General features: G+C 51.0%; 1 protein-coding gene across 3 annotated transcripts in view; it reads right to left on the reverse strand.

Moving 5' to 3' along the window:
- Nucleotides 1-24,122, reverse strand: part of CACNA1I (calcium voltage-gated channel subunit alpha1 I) — a 1,993,092-nt gene that overhangs the window by 364,194 nt on the left and 1,604,776 nt on the right. For all 3 annotated transcript variants that reach the window (XM_069652938.1, XM_069652937.1, XM_069652936.1), the window contains exon 11: nt 3,683-3,834. In XM_069652938.1, the coding sequence (XP_069509039.1) occupies nt 3,683-3,834 (152 nt within the window). The remainder of the gene's footprint in view (nt 1-3,682; nt 3,835-24,122) is intronic.

Genomic DNA, 24,122 nt, shown 5'->3' on the forward strand with positions numbered 1-24,122 from the left:
CAGGGTCTTGTTCTTCAGACCATTTACTCTGATTTTCTGCTTCTGGTTTGGTGGTACTAGTGGAATGGAGGAAGCTGATATCCACATGTTCCTCCTTTGGCTTTTCAGGGAAGAATCTGATTGTCCGGGTTTCCCACAGGCATAACATTTTCTGGGTTCGGTCCTGGTGAGAGGTCACACTTTTCTTAAATGGATCACGCTAGGAATACTGGGTATCCCCCCTGGGTTAATCGAAAAACTTGGACTCAGTTTTCTAACACTAGGATTCTTGTCTCTCCCTCGTCCCTCTGATGTCAGATAATTTTCTTCTTGCACTACTGGCCTCATCTGCATTCATCGCTCATGGATGGGTATTGGTTGTCTGTATGGCTTCTTCTTGAGTGGTCTCATGAAGTTGCCCAGTAACCTTTTCCACATAAGGGGGCAGTGATTCGATGAATTTTTCTAGCACCAATGTGTGCTTCACTTCCTCGTAGGTTTGATTTGACAGTCATTTATTAAGCAGATCCCTGGCTCTATACAATAGTTGTCTGGGCATTTTTCCTTGTCACAAGCGTAGGTTATGGCGGTGAAAGCTGTAATGCCCTCTGTTCTGGCCCAGCCTCACGAGGATGCCCTGCTTGAAATCATTGGATGATGTCCTGCTATCTGTTATTAGCGTCTGGAAGGCTGGTTGTGCTTCTCTTGTTAATAATGGAGCAATGTATTTGGTCCAGCAATCACAGTGCCACCCTTTCGAAGTTCATAAAGAGGGCTGATGGATCCCCTCCCATTCACAACTTCCGCAGGATAGTTGGTGGTACAGCCGGTGGTTCTCGTCTCTCCTCCATCACTCCTTGTAAAGCTGCCAGAGTGTCCTGGTGTTGGCAGCTGATGTTTAGCTGCCCCTTGACCAGTGCTCATAGCAGGTAATACATTTCCTTGCATTTGGGCTTCGAGGGGTTGGTGTTTCGACAGCTACCGACGGAGGAGTGGTTATTTCTTCCTTTTCATCTGAGCTGGTGCGTTCTCTCTATCATCAGAAGTTGTTGTCCCTAGGAAGAGTGTATAATCTGCTTCCACCACCTGGGGTTCACCTTCACTGCTTGTTTTTTTTCCCTAATGTCCCAAAGTTGGTCCCAAATTTGGTTGACCAGGCTTCGGCCGGGCCTCTCTGCCAGGTGGTCCCTTCCTCCAACTAGCTGGTTTGGGCTGATGGATTGGTTTCCTCTATTTCTTCCTTGGGATCCACACTCCTTCAAGTACTGGGTACAAGCTTAGGAATTCTAACTCTACACTGATCTATCAGACATCTCTGCACCAAGGTTCTGCGCAGGCAGTTACCCACGAGTCTCCAGTTTCTGAAGACTCTTCCATGTTCTTTTTGTGTGAATCGACTTCTGCATCGGGGTCTGGAGATCCCATTTCCTATATCACATTTAGCAGATGGCACATACAACACCTAGAGTCTTTCAGACAGCTTAAGGGTTTTATGTTTATTTGTGGGGCCTGGGGCACTCACTCTCTTGTCTACTCATGAACCTCCTCCCTAATCCAGGAGAACCTAATCCTGGGTCAGTCCTACTGTATAAGATCTTCACTTATACTAGAGATGTCCATAAAGGCAGGTTATCTCACCTGCCTCCGGGACATCTTAACTTTCCCTACACTAACCAAATGTTACTGTTCTAATGGTAGGTTGGATAGTGCCTGGCACTTGCTCTGTTTTAAACAGGCTAGATCAGTTGCTCCAGCTCACCTCTATTCCTTCCTCTACTCTTATTACTACTCCCTCCACTTACTTCTCCCTCCAATCTTTCATACCTCTGATGTTTAACTCCTCCTTCTCCTCGCCTCCAAACTTTCATGTAATCACCCCTCCCTCTTCCATCTGATCTGTCTCTACACTACTACTCTCCTCCACCCACTACTACACCCCACCGCCCCCTACGATACTCCTCCTCCCACTAGTACACTGCTTGGCACACTACTGCACTTCTCTGATGATTACTATACTTCTGTGCCCACTACTTCACTTCTCCACCCTCTACTACACCACTATGCCGACTACTACACTCCTCTGCTCACTAATTCCCTCATCCAGCTACTAATACGCACCTCCACCCACTACTACACTTCTCCCTTTACTACTACACACCTTTCTTTCACCCAGCATCTTTCACTTCACATTCACTCCTTACACTATCTGCTTCAACTCACTCACCACACAAACACGCACACTCAAACTGCAGAACCACTACCACTCCCATACCAATACGTCACTTGTTCCAACAATCTCCTCCACACGCGCTGCTCCTTTTTCCCTCCTGTTGGTCTCTTGGCCATCCTCCATCTCCACTGCTGACCTCACCCGCTACACCTACACTGCCCATTTCCTATTTCTCCTTTAAATAGCCTTCTCTCTTTCTAGGGAATTGGCCCTCTTTCCCTAGCCAATCTGGGCTACTCCCCCCGCCCTGGGATATGTACGTTTATGGTGAAGCATTGAAAAGCGGCTCACCTACTTGCGCAGACGTTTGCCACATAATGGTGGCAACCCAAATTCAATGCAACAGTTCATGCTTTGGGAACCCGTCCCCCTCTTGGTGTTGGTAAGTCTTGGGAAATGTCCCTGGTGGTTTAGTGAATCATTTTGTGTGCTCAGACTCTCGCCAGTGACTCAAGGTGGGTTTGCGCCATCTTAGAGATTGCCAAATCTGCTTGCGACTTGGCTTTTTCCTGTAATTATCTCCTTCCCATTCTCTGGGTGGCTCTGTGCTGGCTTTCCCTGGCGTGGAGGACTCTCGGAAGTGCTGGAGTTGATGTCTATCTCTTTGTTCTCTTCGGTTGGTTATCCTGACACTTTGGCATCGTTTTAGATCCGTAACAATAAAAGAAACACTAGCGAGCACGTTTGCAAAGTGGCATGGTAGGAGATGAGGGTCTGCATGGAAGCATTCTGGCACAAGGGGTGTGCGGGACAGGAATCGGGGCCCTTCTACTGCCACCATCCACCTCGGGGACAGCCCTGGCTCTGGTCGCTCCCTGGTCGGCCTCGAACCCCCGGCTGTGAGGGATTCTCAACCCCTTGTGACAAGGCTTGGTTACTGGGAGGGGATCGAGGCTCCACATGGCACTGGATGGGAAGCTCGCGCAGTCCGCCTTCCCCATTCCCCAAAGCCTTGCCACTCTGCGCCCTCATTCTGCGGCACCTGCATCATGCAGGCTCTCCTGTGTTGCCCACCCTGCTGCATGTTGTGGTCGCTTCCCAGTCTGGTATTTTCCTGTGCAGCACTGTGTTCCCAGGAGTTTGCTGCAAGGCATTTTTATGTTTGTTAGAGAATGTAAGGGTGGCACTTGCTGATTGTGTGGTCATCTTGGCCTGTCAACTTCTGTATTTACAGTGCATGGCACAACATAGTTTTAAGATTACAATATACAATAACATTTTGTACATCTATGTGGCGTTAACATTTGCAGGCGGGCTTGGCCATTAACAGAGTAACAAAGTAGTGCCAAATGAAAGGAGAGCCTTGCGAGGGGTGTGCGTGATGAAGCGTCCTTAGCACCCCAGCTTGGCACCAGTGCCAAAAAAACACCCCTTTGATGAAGGAGCGCTTTCTATGCCCACCGTCAGTCTCCCACTTCACAGGCATTACTAGTTCACTGACATGTTCACAGTTTAGGGGTGGACCCCTCTGACCTGATGATGACGATGATGCCGTCGAAGATGTTGTAGGGGTTGCGCAGGTACTCGAAGAAGCCGAAGGCCGACAGCTTGAGGATCATCTCCAGGGCGAACATGCTGGTGAAGACGATGTTACTGATCTCCAGGACGTTGGTCAGCTCATCCGGCTGCCAGGGCAGAGGGCGAGAGGGAAGGAGAGAAGATTAAAGGGGGCGTGGTTAGAGAGCGCATAGAAGACAGCCCACCTGGCATTCCACTATCATCATCATCACCATCATCCACTTAGAACACTCCCTCAGTCTCTCCATGCATTGTACTCACGAGGACAATATGGGGGCACACAAAGTCTCTTGTCTTGCAACAGTGCCATGTTGGGACTGGCTGAAACCAATGCCTACCCACACACAGAGTCGGCTCCTCCCAATCTACCGGCGAGCCTCTCTTTTTCTTTGCAGGACCCGAAGCACCAGGTGGACTTGGCATTAGTCAGAAACTAGACTTAAGCAATAAGCCCCGAGCTGGGGGGCATTACCGCTTCAGATAATGCCCCGGGGCCCACAGGTACTTAAAGAGGGCCCCGGGGCATTACCAGAAGCAGTAATGCCCCCCAGAGAGGGGCTTAATCATGTATTAGTACTTCGGCCCGTTAGACCAGGGTTCCAGTGGTGTACCGAGTGAGGGGTGGAGGGGCAAACTGCTCCCCTGTGGCTCTTTTAAGAGCCAGACCGGGACGTTTGTCAGTCGGACACCTCTCCCATTTAGCACCTTAACGAGGGTGCCCAACAGAATAGGTGTCCCGCTGGCAGGATAATGTCCCAAGAAGCTCCAGGCAGCGGAGGGCCTTGCATGTTGCTCTGTGTCCACAGAGCAATACAATATGAGTAATTCGCCACTGATGGGAGGGAGGGGGTCTATTAGCAGGGACTTTTGACCCTTTAGAAACGTGAATGGGAGGGAGTGATCAGAAGTGACAAGGGTGCAGAATGTTTCATCAAAAAAAAGAAGAAACATGTTTATGACTTTAGTTGGTTCTAGAGCTCCAGGGCATCTCCTCTTACACCTGCTCACCACCCACTGTCTCCTCTCACACCTACCCACCACCCAGCGTCTCTTCTCACACCTACCCACCACTCACCATCTCCTCTCACACATACCCATCACCCACTGTCTCCACTCACGCCTACCCACCACCCACCGTCTCCTCTCACACCTACCCACCACCCAGCATCTCCTCTCAAACCTACCCACCACTCACCATCTCCTCTCATACATACCCATCACCCACTGTCTCCTCTCACACCTACCCACCATCCACCACCTCCTCTCACACCTACCCACCACCCACCATATCCTCTCACACCTACCCACCACCCAGCATCTCCTCTCACGCCTACCCACCACCCACCATCTCCTCTCACACCTACCCATCACCCACTGTCTCCTCTCACGCCTACCCACCACCCACCGTCTCCTCTCACACCTACCCACCATCTCCTCTCACACCTACCCACCACCCAGTGTCTCCTCTCACACCTGCCCACCACTCACCATCTCCTCTCACACATACCCATCACCCACTGTTTCCTTTCACGCCTATCCACCACCCACCCTCTCCTCTCACACCTACCCATCACCCACTGTCTCCTTTCACGCCTACCCACCACCCACCATCTCCTCTCACACCTACCCACCACCCAGCGTCTCCTCTCACACCTGCCCACCACTCACCATCTCCTCTCACACCTACCCATCACCCACTGTCTCCTTTCACGCCTACCCACCACCCACCATCTCCTCTCACACCTACCCACCACCCAGCGTCTCCTCTCACACCTACCCACCACTCACCACTCACCACTCACCATCTCCTCTCACACATACCCATCACCCACTGTCTCCTCTCATGCCTACCCACCACCCACCGTCTCCTCTCACACCTACCCACTATCTCCTCTCACACCTACCCAGCACCCAGTGTCTCCTCTCACACCTGCCCACCACTCACCATCTCCTCTCACACATACCCATCACCCACTGTCTCCTTTCACGCCTATCCACCACCCACCATCTCCTCTCACACCTACCCATCACCCACTGTCTCCTTTCACGCCTACCCACCACCCACCATCTCCTCTCACACCTACCCACCACCCAGCGTCTCCTCTCACACCTACCCACCACTCACCACTCACCATCTCCTCTCACACATACCCATCACCCACTGTCTCCTCTCACACCTACCCACCTCTCACTGTTTCCTCTCACACCTACCCACCACCCACCATCTCCTCTCACACCTACCCACCACCCAGCAACTCCTCTCACACCTACCGACCACCCACCATCTCCTCTCACACCTACCCACCATCTCCTCTTACACCTACCCACCACCCACCATCTCCTCTCACATCTACCCACCACCCAGCATCTCCTCTCACACCTATGCACCACCCAGCATCGCCTCTTACACCTACGCACCATCCACCATCTTCTCTCACACCTACCGACCACCCACCATCTCCCCTCACACCTACCCTCCACCCACCACCTCCTCTCACACCTACCCAGCACCCACTGTCTCCTTTCACGCCTACCCACCACCCACCATCTCCTCTCACACCTACCCACCACCCAGCGTCTCCTCTCACACCTACCCACCACTCACTACTCACCATCTCCTCTCACACATACCCATCACCCACTGTCTCCTCTCACACCTACCCACCACTCACCATCTCCTCTCACACCTACCCACCACTCACTGTTTCCTCTCACACCTACCCACCACTCATCATCTCCTCTCACACCTACCCACCACCCAGCATCTCCTCTCACACCTACCCACCACCCAGCAACTCCTCTCACACCTACTGACCACCCACCATCTCCTCTCATACCTACCCACCACCCACCATCTCCTCTCACATCTACCCACCACCCAGCATCTCCTCTCACACCTATGCACCACCCAGCATCTCCTCTTACACCTACGCACCACCCACCATCTTCTCTCACACCTACCGACCACCCACCATCTCCTCTCACACCTACCTACCACCCACCATCTCCTCTCACACCTACCCACCACCCACCATCTCCTCTCACACCTACCCAGCACCCACTGTCTCCTCTCACACATACCCACCACCCACCGTCTCCTCTCACACCTACCCAGCACCCACTGTCTCCTCTCACACCTACCCACCACCCACCATCTCCTCTCACACCTACGCACCACCCACCATCTCCTCTCACACCTACCGACGACCCGCCATCTCCTCTCACACCTACCACCACCCACCATCTCCTCTCACACCTACCCACCACCCACCGTCTCCTCTCACACCTACCCACCACCCACCGTCTCCTCTCACACATACCCACCACCCACCGTCTCCTCTCACACCTACCCAGCACCCACCGTCTCTTCTCACACCTACGAACCACCCACCTTCTTCTCTCACACCTACCCAGCACCCACCATCTCCTCTCACACCTACCCACCACCCACCGTCTTCTCTCACACCTACCCACCACCCATCGTGTGCCTGGTGGGTTCTTAGGAGTCAGGAGCTTCTCCCCACCCCTTCTAATTCTCTGCACTGACTGTGTGAGCACATAAGAGGATCTCTGGAACATCCAGTGCTACCCCTCACCTTCTGCACTGCCAGTGATGTGTCTAGGGCTCTCCAGGTCTCAACTAGGGCTACCCTTATGTGCGTACACATAGGGTAGGGGTCTCCGGAAGAACCAGGTCTACCCCTCACCTCCAGCGCTGCCAGTGTGTGCACCTGGGGCTCTCTGGAGCATTCTGAGATGCTGCCCCTCCTCCTTCCCTCTGCACTGTCTGTATGCCTCTTTCAGGTCTCCAGGGCATATGCAAGCCTACCTGTGACCCTCGGCAAATCCTGCTCTCATGACTCTGGAGGGAATGGGGGTGAGGCAGTGCCAGATTACCCATTAGGCCAAGTAGGCACACCTACTTGGTCTAATGTAGGACAAGTAGGTGTGCCTACCTAGGGAAGCCCACCACTCCTTTTATGGGCCCTGCGACAATGGATCAAAATAAAGCAGTGCAGAAAATTAAAAACATGTTAGGGGGTTATTTGCAAGGGGGGGGGCTGACATTCCGACTGCCTAGGGGCCTCCACTGGGTTTAATCTGGCACTGGGGAGAGGGCATGGGGGTCTGCTCTACACTGGGAATTCCCATCTATTTACCCAGAGTGACGGGACCGGGGCAGCTCTTCCGTCGGGGCTCCTACTGAATGTGTGCCTGGGAGCTCCATAGGGACCCGAGGGCTACAAGTGGCCCCCTGCTACTATGCAGGTCCAGATTCCCCAGCACTCCCAGCATGTGTGCCTGGGGGTGTAAGGGCGATCTCTAAGGTAAAAATGGTCCAGCCAAACCCCGTGTTCCTGTGCCCAGTGGCGTGGGTCTCTCTAACACCGGGTACAGCCATGCCCTTTGCCACACCTACACCTCTGCACCCTAGGAGATCCCTGAGGGACACCGTACTGACCCCTAATCTCCCAGTGAGTTTGCACATGCCAGCCCTCTATGGTCTACAGAGAGAGTCCTAATCACCTGTGCGGCTGCCACTGCCACAACCTCACACACCTATTAAAATGTACTGGGTCTCAATTACTCCTTGAACTTACCCCCACTCTTAAGTCTGGGGAGAAACTGTTAATTCTACCCCCCCACCTCTCAGTAGAACTCACTGCACCACCTCCTGCTTTCACTCCTTCTCTCTACTTGCCGGACTCCACTTGAATGCCCTCTCCTGTGGCATCAAATCTATTCCAACAGTGGAACGGTTTAAAACCTGGCTCAAAGTTCACCTGCTGTTGAGGGAGGGTGCCTACCAGACCCCACTGCCATCCTTTCTCGGTTGAACCCTCAAGCCGACTATGCTGCTAGCGACTCACAGGATTACACAAACGTCACGTGTAATTATGTATATCTATCTATAGTGGTTCTAGGCGCCAAGGGTCAGATTATGTGCTTCTGTTTACTTTCTGTCCCTGGTCTATGTTGTGACCCTTTCATAACCAAGTCTACCACATCCATTCTTCCAATGACACTGGTGAAGGCGCCCTCCCTAGGCACTGCCTCCGCCTTGCGTAACCGACTAGTCTAATACTCTGAAGGTCATTTCTGGCCAAAGTGTCCCTCTGGCTACTTAATAACTCCTAGTATTACTTAAGCATATACAATGAGAAGCAAAACCTTACTAAATATCTACATTCACTAAACCTGGGAGGATGAGTTCAGTTGCTTAAACTGTCCACATCACGGTTTCCACATTTAACCAAAGTGTGTGCTCCTGGGCAAGTCATTTAATCGCACTGTGTCTTATCTGCAGCTCCTTAAGTGATTCACTTCATAGCTTATGTATATATATCATTCTATAAGAAAAGAAAGCCTTATGACTATAGAGTTGCTCCATATATAATAATAGTGCAATTTAGATATCTCGCACCACAAAGTTATTTGCCACTTGGCTTACTTATGGCAACTTATTCTTTTTTTTTAAACTTCTTTTTATTATTTAGCGTGGCAGCAACAAACAGGCGAACAACATGAGGCATTACAGCATGAATACCATATAAACATTGTAGGTGCACAAGGGTCGTTACACATAACATCCCAATCAGTGGGTACAATCACAGAATAAATTGGGAACCAGAGGTCCGTTACAGGGAAGAGGACCTGGGTTGGTGGGGGGAAGTGGGCGGGGGGGAAGCATCCGGTGTTGCAATCGTAGCGGACATGTAAGAGCGGAACTTGAGCCATACATTTCTAGATTTAGAGTGGGCAGGTTGTATATGGGACCAGGCTTCCTCAGAGTCCGAGGCCCAAGTAACTGCCCTCAGCCATTGAGCGTGTGTGGGGGGCAAGGGACGGAGCCAACAGAGTAGGATAGTGCGTACCGCAAGCAGGAGGCATAGGCCGGCTAATTTTTTGGCATCACGGGAGAGACCTGGGAGATCGTGGAAGAGACACACCAGTGGAGAAGGGACAATGGGATGGTCGAGAACCACAGACATTGTCGAGCAAACAGCCTCCCAAAACTGCGAGAGGCGAGGGCAGGACAGAATCATGTGAATGTAGTCAGCGTCGTCATGATGGCACCTAGGGCAACTGGAAGGGTGTTCCCTGGACATACGGTGTAATCTGATCGAGGTATAGTGAAATCTATGTAGTACTTTGAATTGAATGAGTTTAAAACGGGAGTTAAAGGATACTCGATGTGTGCGCTCGCATAGATGTGCCCAGCGTTCGTCCGAGATCTGAACACCCAAGTCCACCTCCCATAACCCCCTCAGTCTAGCGAAATCGGGGGCAGATCTGGACTGCAACATCGTGTACAACCTAGAGATTTTGCCCCTTGTAGGCCCGGGGGAGGTGAGCTCTTCAATAGCTGGGTCATCCGGGGGCGACGCCGGGAATGTTTGGTAATTGCGTTTGAGGGTTCTGCGGAGGAATGCATATTGGAGCCATGCGCCCCGGTCACTCCTCAGGGGCAACGGGAGATCGGACCATTCAACAAATATACCCTGGTCAAACACGTCACGCAGCAGCTCATAGCCTGCGTCCGCCCAGCGACGCACCGTGCCCGGTGGGACCTGCGGGACCCCCGGGAGGAAATTCCAGAGGGGGAGGTTGCCATGAAAGGCGTATGTAGTTTTGACTAATTTCCACATTTTCGCCAGAGCAAGGGAAGTGCAAGCGACCGGGCTCTGTGAGTCCAATGCTGAGGAAGCGGGGTGTATCACCAAGGAGCGGATATCACGGTCACATACCGCAAGCTTCTCAAGTCGAACGTGCGGAGGAGGGTCTATTGTATTGAACCAGTGAGATGTGTATTGGATCTGGGATACCAGCCAGTATTTGAGAAAATTAGGGGCACCGAAGCCCCCGTTAGAGATGGGGGTAGATAAGGTATCGAGTTTTAGGCGAACCGCACCTGAGTGCCACAGAAAGGAATTCACAGTGCGGGTCAAGTCCCGGAAAAAGTCCTCCCCCGGCCACAGGGGTATGTTAGTGAACCTGTAAAGCAACTGGGGTAACACCACCATCTTCAGCAGCCCTATCCTGCCCGCCAGAGAGATCGGGAGCCTGTCCCATGCCCGGACCTTAGCCGTCAGGTGTGTGAGATATTTCTGATAGTTTTCCTGGAAGGACAACGCCCGTTGGCGAGTCACCGCTATGCCCAGGTAGGTGAATGTAGACTGAGCCCAGGTGAAGCCCAAGGTATCAGGAGGGGGGAGAGTGCAATCTGTAAATGGGAAGAGAGTGGATTTTGAACAATTCACTTTGAGGCCAGAGATTCGGCCGAACCGAACAATGTCCTCCAGTATTGGGGGTAAATTGATGGAGGGAGAGCGTGCCCGATTTGAGTAGTACTGTGATAGTAGCCTCCCGGAGTGAAGGGGGGAACACGCCGGACTCCACAGACTCCTCCCAAAGAGCTAGCAAGTGGGGAAGCAGCTGTGCCTTAAACTGCTTATAAAATTCGACCGGTATACCGTCCGAACCGGGGGCACGCCCCGAGGATAGGGAGTCGATAGCATCCGACAGCTCCTCCAGTGTGAGGGGGGAGTCGAGGGAGGCCGCAGCTTCTGGGGACAGGGCTGAGAGAGGGAGGGCTCTGAGAAAGGAGTCGATCTCCGTCACCGGCACCTCATCTGAGTTGGAGTATAAAGTTTCATAAAATGTAAAGAATTCCCTATTGATATCTTGCGAGGAGACAGCCATGGAGCCGTCAGGTCTCTCGAGCCCGATTATGTGTGGGGACTCCGTCTCATGCCAGATCAGACGTGCCAGAAATCGGCCAGGGCGTTCTCCCTCCCCATATCTCCGCGCCATGCTAGGATTATCCAAAAATCTTTGTTCACGATCCGCGAGGGACTGGAACGTGTCTAGTTCCGACCCTATGTCAGCCAGGCCGCTCGAGGTAGGGTGAAGTGAGCATGCGGCCTCCAGGATAGATAGTCTGGATTCACTAGCAGCGAGATCCCTTCGGATTGACTTCAGGACCTCATTCTCCTTGGACAACGCAATCCCTCTGATATATGCCTTAAATGACTCCCATAGAGTGGCCTGGGTCGCTACCGAGCCCGTGTTAGTCCCGAAGAACTCCTCAATCGACCGCTCGAGTTCTGAGCAGAACTCCGGGTCCGATAGGGACAGGGGCTTCAGCCTCCAGCTACGTGGCCGGCCAGGATCGGGACCCCAGCCAATGGTTACAGTAACTGGCGAGTGGTCAGATAGGGTTCTGGGGAGGATCATTAGTTGTGTAACGCTCTTGACCAGTACGTTGGAGATCACCCATCTGTCAATGCGGGAATAGGAGTTGTGAACCGAGGAGTAAAAAGAGAACACACGGGAGTCCGGGTAAAAGAATCTCCATGCGTCCACCATGGAGAGACGGGGCAGAGATGATAGTGCAGCATAGGCTGCCCTAGAGAGTAGACGGGGCCTGGAGCCAGATGTGTCCAGGGCCACGTCGAAAATCGTGTTGAAGTCGCCTCCCCAAAGGATGGGAACCAGGGGGAAGCCTTCGAGGAGGGACGTGACGTGTACATAAAAGTCTGGGTCGTCTAGGTTTGGGCCGTAAATGTTCATCAGGACCACCTCCCTGTGTTGAAGCGTAGCATGGAGCAGAACATATCTGCCTTGAGGGTCTATTTGTGAGGAAATAAGAGAGAAGTGGAGGCTTTTGTGAATAAGGGTCATGACCCCCCGGCTTTGGGTGGAGAAATCGGTGAAATTTCTATGAGGGCCCCAAGTTTTGGCAAACCGCATGCATTGTTCCGCGCGGGCATGTGTCTCTTGCAGAAACAAAATCTTGGACCCATGACGCTCGGTCTGCAGTTGGAGCTGTCTCATTTTTTTGTAATTTCCCAACCCACGCACGTTCCAGCTCATAAAGGTCAAGTCACTCTTGGTCGCAGATATGGTGGTGATCGAAGGAGACCGAATGACAGTACCCAATGGGTCAAATTCACAGTCTTGCCGCACCAAGCCCTGAGCACGCCCCCATGGCTCGCCGTCGCTGCCAGCGCCAACTTTTTAACAACAAAAACCCTAACATGTCCCACCCCCGCCCACATCCCCCCCCAAACAGAGGGATGACAATCCCAACCCCCCTCAACCAAAACCAAACCAAAGGCATCAACGCCTGGGGGCCTGAGGGCCAGACTAGCCGCCGTAGTCGGGGCAACGGCAGATCAGATAAGATAAGGTGTGCCCACAGTGGATCTTAACACATGATTTGGACAGGGTTCTGGCACGTGATGATAAGGCACACATTTGTAAGAATGAACACAACAAGTAAATTACGAAGTAGAGGATCAAGTGACCCCGATGCAGGAAGGCGACCTTGCTTGGTCTCTCCCCGTCGGGACAGGAGGATAAATGCAGACTCGTGAGGAAAGGGGAGAGTTCAGCCAGGGAAATGTTCGTCAATGAACCTGGAGGCCTCCTCCGGAATCGTGAAAAAGAACACCTGGTTGGCATGCTCTATGCGGAGCTTGGCAGGGTAGAGCATGGCGTATTTGACTGAGTGGATCCGCAGCCTGCGCTTCACAGCCTGAAAAGTCTTGCGTTCGCGTTGGACAGCTGTGGAGAAGTCCGGATAGAGATGAATTCTGGCACCATCCAGTAGTAGCTCCCCTTTGAGTCTAGCCGCCCTGAGGAGGGCATCCCGGTCACGGAAATTCAGTACTCGGGCTATGATGGGCCGGGGTGGAGCCCCAGGTCTTGGTTTAGCCGTCAGGGCTCTGTGCGCCCGCTCAATAGCGAAGTGTGGGGAGAGCTTGGGAGAATCCAAGAGTGAGACCAGTGTGCGCTCGACAAAGTCCTCCATCGGCTCGTGCACTTCGTTCTCGGGAACCCCGATGATGCGGAGGTTGTTACGCCTTGAGCGAGATTCCAAGTCCTCGTTCTTCTTCTCTACCTCAAGGACTCGATTGGAGAGAGCGGTGACCTCGGAGCGCAGGGCTCCCAATGCATCCTCGGCGGAACCGACACGTGTCTCGACTTCTGACACACGGCTGTCAGTCCACTCGATATGGGCCTTAATAGAAGATATAGTACCATTCATGTCATCCAGTTTTGAGTGCAGTGCGGTGAAGCCCTCGCAAATGAAGTCAATCATAGTTTGGGGTTCCGGTACCGCATCCGGTGAAGGTGTGGCTGGGGTCTGTTCGCTGGTCTCCCCTGACGATCTCGACGCAGCCTTAGCAAACATGTTGATAGAGCTCTGTTTCCTCGCCCCTCCCTTGGTCATCCTGGCGATGTTGTAAGTCAAGTGGGGAGAGGGGGAGGCCCAGGCTCTATGTCGCCCGAGGTAGGGCGCAGAGTATGGCGCTAGACAGGGAGTGATGCAGGTGAAGCCGTGGCCGAGAATCCGTATAGATGCGGAGTTTGTGGGGCAGCCAACACACTGGGATTTTCCTCAGCACCGCATAACCGCAGGAGGCGGGTATGTGTCCCTTCTGTTATCAGAGAGGTACTGTAGCACACAAAGCAGACTGAGGGACCCACAAGCCCCCCCAGAGCCGATCAGCATGCCACGCAGCTAGTGCGACGACACGACCACCAGCCCCGGCGAAGCCCACCGTCTCCCCAGATACAAAGCCGTGGTCACCAGCGCAGGCTAGAAGGGCCCAGTCAGTCCAAAGAGGCGCGGGGAGAAGTGTGAGGAGACCTCAGGGGCAGTAGATCCCAGGGTTGAAGGCAGAGGCGCCCAGCGAGCAAAATGTGAGCCTGGGCCCAGGTACGGGTAGTTGAGAGCGAAGAGAGATGGGGGGGGTGCCTCCCGGCACAACACCCAGGCGGCAGAGAAGCCGCGGCCCCGAGCAGAAGACAGGTCAGGCAGCCGGTAGGTCGAAGGGCCCGGGCGGTGCAGCGCCAGCGAGATCGCAGCAGCCCTCCCTGAAGGCCACCCCAGAGGGAGACACCCGCAGCCCGCGGTGGTCAGTGGAGCGGGGGGATGAGATGGACTCCGGGGGGGGCACCAGGATCAGTGCGGGCCGGGGGAGGCACCAGGCCCGGGGCAGGACTGGCGGCAGATGGGGCCAGAGGCAATTGGTCCTCGGCCCCGCGTGTGAGGGAGGTAAGGTGATGCCGCAGCCCAGGGCAAGTCCGCAGGGGCCCCCCCGGCACACGTACCTGGCGGCGCAGGGATCCACCGCACCGCGCGTCACGCTGTCGGCAGCAGCCCCGTCGGGGTCCAGCAGGTGTGGAGAGGGTCCCGAACAGTTCCGGTGCGCACCAGGCCGCGGGCGCCTGAGCAGGCCCGCGGCGCGCGGGCTGAAGAAGTGTCCCAGCCGCCCCCAGCTGCACTTCGAGGTTGGGGGGAGGCGGACTGCCACCCGGCAGCGTGCACCCGCCGAGGCGGGGGGGCAACGCCGGCCCTTGGCGAGCCCGTCCGCTCCACCAGAGGGCGAGTTTCTGCGCGGGAGCGCCACAGCCAAGTGGGGGGATGGTGCAGCGGCGTTCAGAAGTCGCGTCCCGGGGTTCCGATTTTTGATGGGATCCAGTCCGCTGGGTCCTCGGGGTGGCCGCTTCAAAAGCGCACGAGCCGGGAACGACTATCCCGTATCTAAATGTGCCGTTTCAGGATTCCGAGATCTGCCGGCTCCGGAGCTCGAGACTCAGGCGGCCATCTTGCTCGGCGCTCAACAGCGCCCTATGGCAACTTATTCTAAAGTCACGTCCATGGTGCCTCCAAGTATCAAATACTGATGATGCTCCTTGCAATGTCATTTTCTGTGAAGTCACTTCTGTTGGTGCAATCCATATGCAAATTAGGAGGTTTGCATGTGTGGTATGTGCTATTACTTGGCTAGACTGGCATGTGGGCCAGCCAGTCTAGCCCTTTCTTACTGTGGCAAGCTTTGTTTTCTGGGAGTCCTACCGGGATAGCAGTGTTGCTGTGCGCTCCTGCTCGGCCTAGCTACCTGTAGAACAGCAGTCTGGAGCAGGACATGGACGGCAGTGTGACGGTATGCTTCTGCTCTGCACCCTCTGTGCACAATGGGGGGCATAGCAGCAACAAGCTCTGTGTCCCACTCCAGGCCGTTGACTGCACTGCAGGCCCAATAAGGAGCAGAGTCAGATGCAGAGCAGGAGCACACAGCTCCATGCCCCACTCTTGTCCGAACATTGCAGGGAGAGGGTATGGATTCAAGTCATCATGTTGTGGGCAGGAACAATTGTGTCAGTTTAGCATTAAGTTTCCAAGGTGCATTTGGGGGGGAGTAGCAGGACTTTTTTTGTGGCTCACCCTGCAACCCCACCCTCACTAACCCCCCCACACTCTTGCAATGCTGGAAACTATCATGCAGGATTCTAATAGTGTTTTTTTCAGTTGAAAACCCTCTGGCGTTTCGCAACCAAAATAAAGAAAAGTCCACCATTTGAACGGGATACGTAGTCTGTTCTCCCTTTTAATGGCGGCCATGCAAAAGTGTTGAAAAAAAAAGTAAACAAAGAACGTGGCTATCATGGAAGACCATTCTCACTTTCAATGGCAGGCATTTAAAATTGACAAAAAAAACAAATAAACAAGATGGGCACTATGGAGCAAAGAGAAGGGACTACACGAAGTGGCTTCTTCCTTTCTATGGCGACCATTCAAAAAATTTGACGTGGAACGCAAGGCTTTGTTGGGCTAGTAACGACTCAGTGAGGGCCAACGAGATTGCTTGTAACAATCTCATTGTCCCTTGCCGGGTACTGATATAAAGTAACATGCCAGAACATCAGAATCACAAAGGTACATTGAAAGAAATGCTGTGGTACACAGTTACACAGACAGTGAACCAAGAGATATGAGGGAAATACATAGATGGGTCAGCAGTGATATACATTGAATTGAGAATGAACAGATGTCTTCAGCGATTGGTCAGGGGTAAGGTCCTACCAGTAAAAGAAAAGCTAAAAGCAGGTTACAGAATCGGGGTGGAGTGGGGTAGCGCCCACATCATAAAAATGCATGTTGCAAATCCATTGAACTGTTAGCATGTATTAGTTTTGAGTATTAGGAAAGAACATCATTTATTGTCGCAACTGAGGAATTGGAAAAAAGTATTGTATTATCAGTATGTGTGCGAGTGTAAGGTATACATGTAAGCCAGAGATATTAAATACATTTTAAAACACTAAATAGAGAGCTGTACTAAGGATCTTATGTTGGCAGAGTCCAGTCCAAGACAGAAGCTATCTAGACTATTATCTTCCACAGCATTGAGGGATATGAGGTCGTGGCATCTGGTATTGTACATCTGGCCCACCCGCTGGCAGAAAAGGACTGCCCCATTTGGATGGAAACCGAGATAGGACATCCTGCGGCCCATCCTGTGCCAAGATGTGAAGATTGGAGTCAATCTGTAGAGCAAGGAGTACATGCAGTGCTCAATTCCCAGCCACAGACGGCCTACTGGGAATGCAGTGTACACCTAGTCTGGCCAAAGAAGCCTCCACTCAGAGGGTTTTATTGTAAGGTCGAAGTGGGCGGGAACTAAAGAGTATGATGGTCAGCTGAGAACAGTTCCTGGATATACGTGATGGACATGTTTTATGTTTGTTCAGCCCCCTTACTGGGAATTTGAATATAGGACCTTCTGTGGGAGCTTTAATGTCACACCCCGTTAAGCTATCTTGCTGCTGCTGACTCACTGTGTTTATGTCAGTAACCTGCTTGTGAGAGAAAGCCCGTGCCGAGTCCCCTCATGGTCCTGCTCCGGCGGTAATCAGCTTTTGTCTTCTGCATTTAAGCAATTAACCTGATATTGCTGCATGCACAGCTGTGTGCATAGCTAATTGTGAGTTTGGTGTTTGGCATGGCCTTTAAGAGGTGTGAAAAGTGGGTGATTAGAAAGGGAAGGGTGTATGAAGCTGTATTCTGTGGGGAGCAAAGACTGAAAGTAATGGTGGACTTTTAGATTGCCTTTTCTTTCAGTCTGTCTAGTACAGTTGCAAAACACAATTGGGTCTCATTACAAGTATGGGGGGACAGGAAGAAATTGGCGGTAACGGAATTACTGCCACCTTTCCTGCACTGCTATACTACGAGTATGGCACTGGAGTGGGCTAAATCCTCCCACTTTCTGCCGAAAATTGGCAAAATCGGCAGAATTACTGTGGCAGTCATTCCACCAGGAATGTGGATTAAGTCTGCCACCGCCGCAGGGCAGTAATTCCGCTGGACCAAGTGGCGGTAACAGTAATTCCGTTGGGCAGAATTCTGGTGGATTTACTGCCGGAATACTGCCCAACTCGTAATGAGGCCCAATGTTGGGGGGTGGAGTGGTGGAAAGGCAGGACCCCGGCATTGGGTTTTTATTGCATGTGTGACATGGGGTCGGTGTGGAGCGGTGAGGGAGTTGCGAGCGGGGAGCGGGCATGCGGGGAACATAGTACCTCTACTTTTTTTGTACACTTCCAGACCTCATGTTATTTAAAATAGCAGTAATGTAGTCATTACAAATGAGGCAATTAAATGAGTGGCGTGGGCAAGAAAAGAGATCACAGTTGTAAACTGGACTGGAAGTGCCCACCAGAATGGAAGAATTTAAAGCACTGTAAATTGAGCTCCTGATGTAATAAGGGAACAAACATGGAGGCATATTCAGATGAAACACAGAACCCAACAGGTGCAGGCTGGGAAGGGGGACAAGGAGGCAATTACCTCCCAGACTGGCTGGACTGTTACTCACTATGCCAGAGTTGCAATATTAAAAAATAAATAAAAAAAGGGAAAATCCTTCAGAATCTGGTTTGTCTCCAAGGAACCGAGTGCTGCAAGCCCCGCTCATCTTCTTGGTTGATGGGGCGAGGCACTCGTCTTGAATTCAGAAATGTGCATGAGAGACCCTGACACATGGGCCTCCCCAGTGAGCAAGTGACGGGGAGGGAGAAGAACCTAGGCCACAGGCGCATACTCATACCACCCGGTGGCAATATACTCATTTAAATGCCAGATTCTGTGACCCTGTCTGGTAATTCTGATAACAGCCTTGTTCACCTTCAGTGTGAAGGTGGTAATGGATAAAGGCTCATACCGCTACTTAATATTTTCTATACACAAAAGAGTTGATTCTGACCCTTGCATGTCTTAAAAGTGATGAGAGGGAGAGACCCACCTTTTTCCCCCTTGGCATGGCCCATTGCTAAAACATGTTTCACTATATTGAATGAACAAACTTTTGATTTTTTACCTTCACTTGCTAGGTGGATGTAAAAACAGGCAGATTTTCTGCAGGAAGTGTGCCTAAAATACCACTGCCGCTATTGGTATTTTGATCAAACCCTGAAATGGGTTGATCGGGAAATCGTCAGTATTTGGCAAATACCACTGATTTTACCATTGCAGCCCAACTCTGAATAACCCCCTAAGTCTGTGATCATTTTTCATTGTTTTGTCCGGAACTATCTAAAGTGACCAATGCAAGAAACACATGCAAATCCCCAACAGATTCAGATAGAAAGAGAAAGTCACATGAACACAGATGCATCCTCCCACCTACACTTTACACAATCACAAATACACTCAAACACATCACCAGAGTCACACAAACCAAACCAAAAATAAACAAACAGACACACAATACGATAGGTCACTCTTACTCACTGACCACCACCAGAACCCAGGCAGATTACCCTCACAGTTCCCTCTGCTTCCATGAATTGAAATATGCAGCCGACTTTCCAAGAAATTGCAACTTGGGAGCACAGCGAAAGCCAAGTCCCTTCCGTGTCTTTCACTCTGCGCTGTCTAAGTGCAGACCCCATAGCCATAATTACCTGCAATACCCAGACCACTGCTTCATCTCATGCCGGGCAGAGGCTGATGGGCAAACCAATGTTGTCTATTGTCTACATGTGAGGGCAATGAAAGGGGGTGGGCGACAAGGAATTGATGAGTTAGCAATATTGGCAAGTGAAAAGGGTGAAAGCAAGTTAAGGGAAGAGGATTGAACAAAGGGTTAAAGAACAGAGTAAAATGGGGAATAGAGGTCTGAAATTTAATAGTAAGGAAGGTGGGTGAGGTGAAAGGGCATTGAGGATGTGGTGTAAAGCAGGGACACCAGAGAGTAATGAGCAAGGTATATAGGGTAAATGAGACAGAGTTACAAACCTGGAAAGGTAGGTCAGCAGATAAATTGAGTTGCTGAGCTCTGTGCCTGACCTGTATTCCACTGCACCCGATTGTTGGACTGACTTAAACCCCTTATTTTCTCTGACAAAGTGATGCTTACTTGGTTGATGAATATGTATTTCAATTAGGACATCTCTTATATTTTGTCAAGTTGACATATATTGTGGCTTGGTGCTTTAAAAGTAAACACAATTGTACAGACAAAGATTTATAATTAAAGAATGTTTTCATTTTAATTATAATCTCATACAGACAATTAGGAGGATTCCATCTTGTAAATACATTGGTGCTTTGAATGCGAAATTTATTGAACAGTGTACTAGTTTAGCTCTTGAATTACAACTTTGCAGAAAGCTTTTTGTTGGTTCTACTATTGAAGATGGAATAGGAAAAGATAAAGTCTCCTCCATCTCCAAATTGGAAACTGTAGAACCAAGAACACAGGGCTCCAATCACCACCTTCCACTTTTCATAGATTTGGTGATCCTGAGCAAATCACTTTTCATCCCTGCCTTATTTTCTTTAACTAATTTGCTGGGACAGTCTAACTCATATGGGTTTATACTCCATGGAGTTACTCCATAAATAACCATTTATATAATGCATATTGATGGGGAGGTACGATGCCAGGTGAGTCTCTTATAGTCTGGGGGGAGGGATTTCAGGGTATACAAGGTGCCAGGTATGGGTTTTTTGATGTGACTCAGGAGGGAGGAAGCTAGATATGTTTCTTGTGCAATGACAGCCCAGTTCGGCTCTGAGAGCAAAGCCAGACTCCATGGTTCAGCTATGACTTGGTTCTACCAATGAATTCTCTAGCTTTGCCACGTATTTACATTGATCTAGAACTGAAAATGCATATTTACAAATGAGAACACAATGGAACATGGGCTCAAATTCTAGCTTTCCCATTTCAGCAAATACACATATGTGGGAAAATGCTCTGCCAATCAGGTGGTTGTAAATATGGGCAAAAACTGCAAGAATCCCGCCAGTGTTCCACCAGCCAGCTGAGCTCCTTTCCCAGATGCTGCTATTTTCTTTCCCCATCGGCCCAGCCCCTCCTGCCCCTCTGCTGTCCTCCCATCCACCAAAGGCCCCCACGACATCCCGTACCCACCCTGCTTTCTCCCCTCCCCACCCAATCACCTACTGGCCTGGGACTTCCTGTTCCAGCTGCCACTCTGTCCATCTGTGGCCCACCGTAGGAATAGAAAAGGGACTCAGTACCTTTTCTCTTTGCTATGATGGCAGCCATCTTGTTTGTTTTAATTTGGAAGGTTGGGCTCACGCAATCCATGCAGAACACACTTCCCAAAAAAAGAAATAACATTAAAATTACTTGTACCTGGGTTCGAGTCGAACAGTGCAAATGGATATAACCCCCTTGTTGGGGGTCATATAGGACGAGAAACAGTCTGCCTAGGTTCGGCTGGTGGACCGTTACCAGACTTGTGCACCCCGGACACAGGGGTCATATATTAATATTATTATACTGGTGGAATTATTTTATTGCATTTGATATGTGGGAGAGCGTCAGGGGCCACAAATATGACTGAGATATATGCTGTGTGAAAGGACAGTAATGCCAATTATGTCTACTTCATACACTTGAGAATGTGTGGGAGCGGGATAGATTGGTGTTGAGTTTACGTTCTGGAAGTTGGGACCACTGCACAGTGTGCGTGGGCCACTGCACTGCACCACGGGCCAAAAAATGATACTACCCCCAGGCCAAAAAGTGCCAGTCCACCCCTGGACCCCAAGGCTTGAAAAGCAAAACTGTGAGGCAGTCCCGCTGCTCAACCTAGCTCTCAGCAGAGATCCCTAGCATATCTGGGCATGATGCAAGCGGGGCCTAACTTCAAGACGCTGCCTGGGTGTCATTGGGCACCTAAGACATAGCATGGTGCAGGCCTAGCTGGTAATGGTAAGAGCTGGAGGTGTGTCCTGTGCTCCTGCCAATGAGATTCTAAAGAAAGGGACCCAGGCAGTATTCATTAGCATCACAGCGGACACTAGAGTTACGGCTTAGCACGCCTTCCTCAGGTCAAAGAATGCATGCGAAGATGCTCGGCCAGAGTAATGCCGGCCCATTCCCCAGTTAAGCATGGAGGCCAGATATTACCAACCCTGCTTCCTGTAGGGTGACTAGATTTTCAAAATAGAAAACTGGGCCATGGTGCAAACATGAACGTATGACTACAGATTGGCAGTGCCTCCTAATGAGATTTGGATAGATTTGCGAGTCCTTGCAGAGTTTTCTTGCAGCCAGGATCGCCAGAATCTCCTCCTTTAAGAGCCATCCATCTTCGTGGAAGTTTGGGCAGATTCCTGCTGACTCAGGGGAAAACAACTTCTAAAGGCTTCATGAAGGAAGAGACCGTTTAGAGGAAAGAGAGGTCGGGTGAGTCTGGGTGAAGAGGAAATGGACTCCTGGGCCATCTTTGAATGTTATCCAGGTAGGACCTCACATTACACTCTGCAGTAAGATATCTCAGCAGAGTAATGCACCAACTGCTGAGATCTATGTGTAACCTACAGGTAACAGGCTTGAATACGGGAAAGAAGTACTCAGCCGTTCATCCTTCTGAAGTTGATCAAATTAATAAAGTTGAAGTAAGGAACTGTAAGAGTGCATTGCAGACCTGCAGAGTCAGTCACTTGTCAGGCATGCCCGGGTCTGCTTTCAGTCATTAAGAGGTTGGCATATTGTCCATTATTGAGGTTCACAATACTACAATGTAGGAAAGTCATAGCAGACATGGTCCTCTGAAAAGCCTATAGGGGTGGGGAAGAGTCAGTCGTGCATTAGACGCGCATGAAGTTTCATCCTGCTGAGTTTGCTTCCATTGGTACTACTGAGGTTATGCATTTAATAATAGGAAGATCCCATGGGTGTAGGTTAATAACTTCAAAAAGGCCCGTAGTGCTGAGGCTGAGTCAGTCACATGTCAAGCATTCATGATGTAGACTCTGATCATTAGCTGAGTAGGACTGCAGTGTTATGAGTGTTGTACCTTGCACCTGCTACTTACAGGCTATACGACAGCAAACACTAGGGTAGCAGGCACTACATCAAACCAAATTCTGATCATAATTATATACGACTCAGCTCTCTGAAGAATAGGGCAGGAACAACACATCAGCCCCTTCATAGGAAAAGGCAACACTGGCAGGCTTTGCACCCTAGACTTGTACTAAATCAGCAGAAAGTTTCACAGTAAATAGGAAAAACATCCAACCCTTCTCTGCAGAGCTCTCTACTCACTGCAGCTGCTTTGCAACTAAGAATTATCGCCAGAATCCATTTGGATTTTCGTAGCATGAAAGAAGACTCTAGAGAGTGCATTAACACCCTGTGCTCTACATCGCTGCCCTCTGGCATCATTTCGCAGGTTTGGATATACTCGGCCTTTGCCTGTCAGAGTGTCAGCACGTCTTCCACCCCAAACCTGGATCCGGCCTCCATGGCCAGTCATTATGTAAGTATGCAGGGACCTGATGTCATGTCAGCCGGAAACGTAGATTCTTGAGCTGAAAATGCTCTCCCATGACCAGATGGTTCTACGTTATTTTGCCGCGGTATTTTTCATCACAGGTTTTTCCATCGCATTTTTTTTTCTCGAAAAACTCATCTTTTTTTTTTTGGGGTGTTACCCCCTAAGCCCCTCTTTTTTTATTCCCTTACACAAGTTTTTTTTAAAAATAAAAACGGCGATGAAAAAACACGCAATGAAAAATACCGCGGTGAAATGCGTGTATACGGACCAGATATCACAGGAGACATTTCCAACACTGCCCATCTACAGTGGGGCAATCTCCCTCAATCCACTACAGTCCACTCCGCCAACCCAGGTGCATGAGCTCACATGACCCTCGCCCCCGGACAAGTGGAGAAGCAAATCTCATACGTTCCTCTATGACCGGGCCTAAATCTACAACCAACTATGACCAACAATGCCAACCGAGGTTCACAAGCTCACCCGACCCTAACTCCACAACCACATACCAGGGGTCATTTATAATACTGCCCACCTATAGTGGAACCATCTACAACCAACCCTGCCAACCATGGTGCTCAAGCTTAGGCAACCATCACCCCCTGACCACATACCAGAGGAATCATTTCGCACACTGTTCCTCTATAGTGGGACCATCATCCTCAACCAACTACCACCACCTCTGCCAACCCCGTTCCACAAACTCGCCCGACCCGTGTCCCAGGACCACATACCCGAGGAATAATTTCTCGCCCTGTCCCTCTACAGTGTGAAC

The sequence above is a fragment of the Ambystoma mexicanum genome, chromosome 3q, assembly GCF_040938575.1.
Source record: "Ambystoma mexicanum isolate Mex_15411 chromosome 3q, UKY_AmexF1_1, whole genome shotgun sequence".
Taxonomy (NCBI): domain Eukaryota; kingdom Metazoa; phylum Chordata; class Amphibia; order Caudata; family Ambystomatidae; genus Ambystoma; species Ambystoma mexicanum.